Genomic DNA, 2299 nt, shown 5'->3' with positions numbered 1-2299 from the left:
CAAGGCATCCAACAGCCACCAGCGGCAAAGTCGAGACGCTCCCACAGCAGCCAACTCCGGCACCATGGAGGAGATCCGGGAATGACAGTGCATACAGCAAATGGTGAGCAGGATTTCTTGCGTGCTTCTCTAGTTGGCATGGCAGTTTATGTGTAGAGCACATGGTGAGAAAACGCGGGGGTGCTAAAACAATGGAGTCTAATGAAGATGAGGGTACGAGTGCGGCAGATGTGAATCGGAGTCGAATAGCATCCAATGATGGTATTCAAAATTCTGATTAGTCAAATGAGGCGACAGTGCTTACTCAGAGGCAAGAATCGATGCAGCAGGCATCTCAGGTTTTGCCGAAATCAAGCGAAGCGAGAACGCTCGAGCTTGAAATTCAAAAGCTCAATCTTCAGATTCAGTACGAAAAGTTATTGCAGGCTAGAATGAACGCGGAACATCTCAATGGCATGTTGTCCAACTCTGGGTCGGAGACGGGTGATCAGAGGCGCCGGGGTTTCGATTCTGTTCAGCAATGTGCAAAAGTGCTAAAAGGGTTCCGCCTGCCGAGTGACGCGGATGTCCCATTATGGTTTGACGAAGTAGAAAAACTTTTTGCTACTTACCAGGTACCACACGAGAGCCGCGTGCATTTGGTTATGCCAGCGCTAACTGAGCGAGTCCGTTACCTACTGCGTAACCTCAACCCTGAAGAGAGTGCAGATTATGAGTCAGTTAAAGCAGCAGTGCTGACGGAACTGAAGCTTTCTCCGGCAGAGTACCTGCAGAGGTTCGAAAGAGCAGTAAAGCGTAAGGAAGAGACGTGGGCGCAGTTCGCGTCCCGCATGAACACTTATTTCTCGTACTACCTCCAAGTGAGAGAAGCCGACACGGTAGAAGTGATGGCAGAACTCATGGTTGCTGACCGTATAAAATCGGGCCTTAGTATGGAGGGTCTTGAGTATGTGAGATTAAGGGAAGGCGAGGGATGGCTTAGGCCAACTGAGATCGCGAAAGTGCTCCAAACTTTCGAGCAAGCGAAAGGGAAAGGGCGTGCTTCAAAGCAACCAACTGTAGAAATGGGGCAGAAGCCGGTGACACGAGTTGAGAAAGGGGCTCTGAAATGCCACTTATGTCACGGCTCAGGCCATTTCGCTAAAGAGTGCCTGAAGGCTAGTGATAAGGAGAACAACCCCAAGAAGGCTACCGAGCCAAAGCGGAAGGTTCAAAAGGTAACGTTATCCCACGAGACGGATACTGAAATACCTACTGGAGTACTTAGCGCAAAGGTGAAGTCTCTGAAACACGAGGGTGAAGGCACAGATAAACTGCAGTTAATTCCAGTATCTTGTGCAGGCATATCCCCAGATGCGATTTTGGATACGGGGAGTGAGATAACCGTCATCCGGGAGAGTCTGCTTCCGCGAAGTGTTGTAGAGCCGTCTGGCACGGTAAGATTGGTGTCCGCTTTCGGTAAAACTATCGAGGGAAGTCTAGCTACGTTACCGGTCAAATTAAATAGCCCGCGAGAGGTTACGGAGCCTCAGAACGTCGACCTACTCTGCGCGTTAACTGATGAGCTCGTCGAGGGCACAGATTGTTTGTTGACCAAGGACGATTGGAAGCTTTTGTTGAAGGCCAGCCGCCCTCTGGCACCCTGTCGAGTGCCGGCCGAGCCTGCTCACGAGGCGGAACGAGCAGTAGAGAAACAAAAGGTAGTTGCCTGCAATCTTACCTTGGAGGAGAAAGATGATTCCGGGGAAGAGGCGCAAACTGATGAAGAAAGGGAGGCGTCATTAGGCCAAAGAGTAGAGTTCCGCAATGTGCAGTTCGGCGACACTACGCTAAAGAAATGTTGGGAAGATGCGCGTAGTGGGAAATCCGGCATGTTCATTTCAGACGGACTATTATACCACTGCGACTCAATAGCAGGCACTCGATGAGTCAGCTAGTTGTCCCCAAAGATAAGCGCACTCAGGTGATGCACTTAGCACACAAGTCACTATGCGGGGGGCACCTAGGGTCAAAGAAAACAAGAGCTCGCATTAGGTATAATTTTTTTGGCCGGGTATGGCGAAGGAGATATTAGAGCATTGTCGTTCGTGCCATGAATGTCAAATTCGTTCAGACAAGCGTCGCACGGATAAAGTGCCTATAACTCCGCTCACTAGACCCGAGCACCCTTTCCAAGTTGTCAATGTAGATGTGATCGCACCCCTAGACACATCGTCAGCGAGAGGGCATAAGTACGCACTGTGCTTAGTAGATCTTTGCACGAGGTGGCCAGAGGTGATCCCACTGCGCTCTTTGACAG

At 50.4% G+C, this 2299-nt stretch overlaps 1 protein-coding gene across 1 annotated transcript; it reads left to right on the top strand.

Moving 5' to 3' along the window:
* Positions 1 to 431: 431 nt before the first annotated feature.
* Positions 432 to 1928, top strand: LOC142775468 (uncharacterized). The gene has a single exon (XM_075876866.1). It carries the CDS (start codon positions 432 to 434, stop codon positions 1926 to 1928), a length of 1497 nt encoding a protein of 498 aa, XP_075732981.1.
* The last annotated feature ends 371 nt before the right edge of the window (positions 1929 to 2299 follow it).

This window comes from Rhipicephalus microplus, chromosome X (genome assembly GCF_043290135.1).
Source record: "Rhipicephalus microplus isolate Deutch F79 chromosome X, USDA_Rmic, whole genome shotgun sequence".
Taxonomy (NCBI): Eukaryota; Metazoa; Arthropoda; class Arachnida; order Ixodida; family Ixodidae; genus Rhipicephalus; species Rhipicephalus microplus.
The sequence above is the reverse complement of the archived record's forward strand: the minus strand, read 5'-3'. Positions and strand labels throughout refer to the sequence as shown.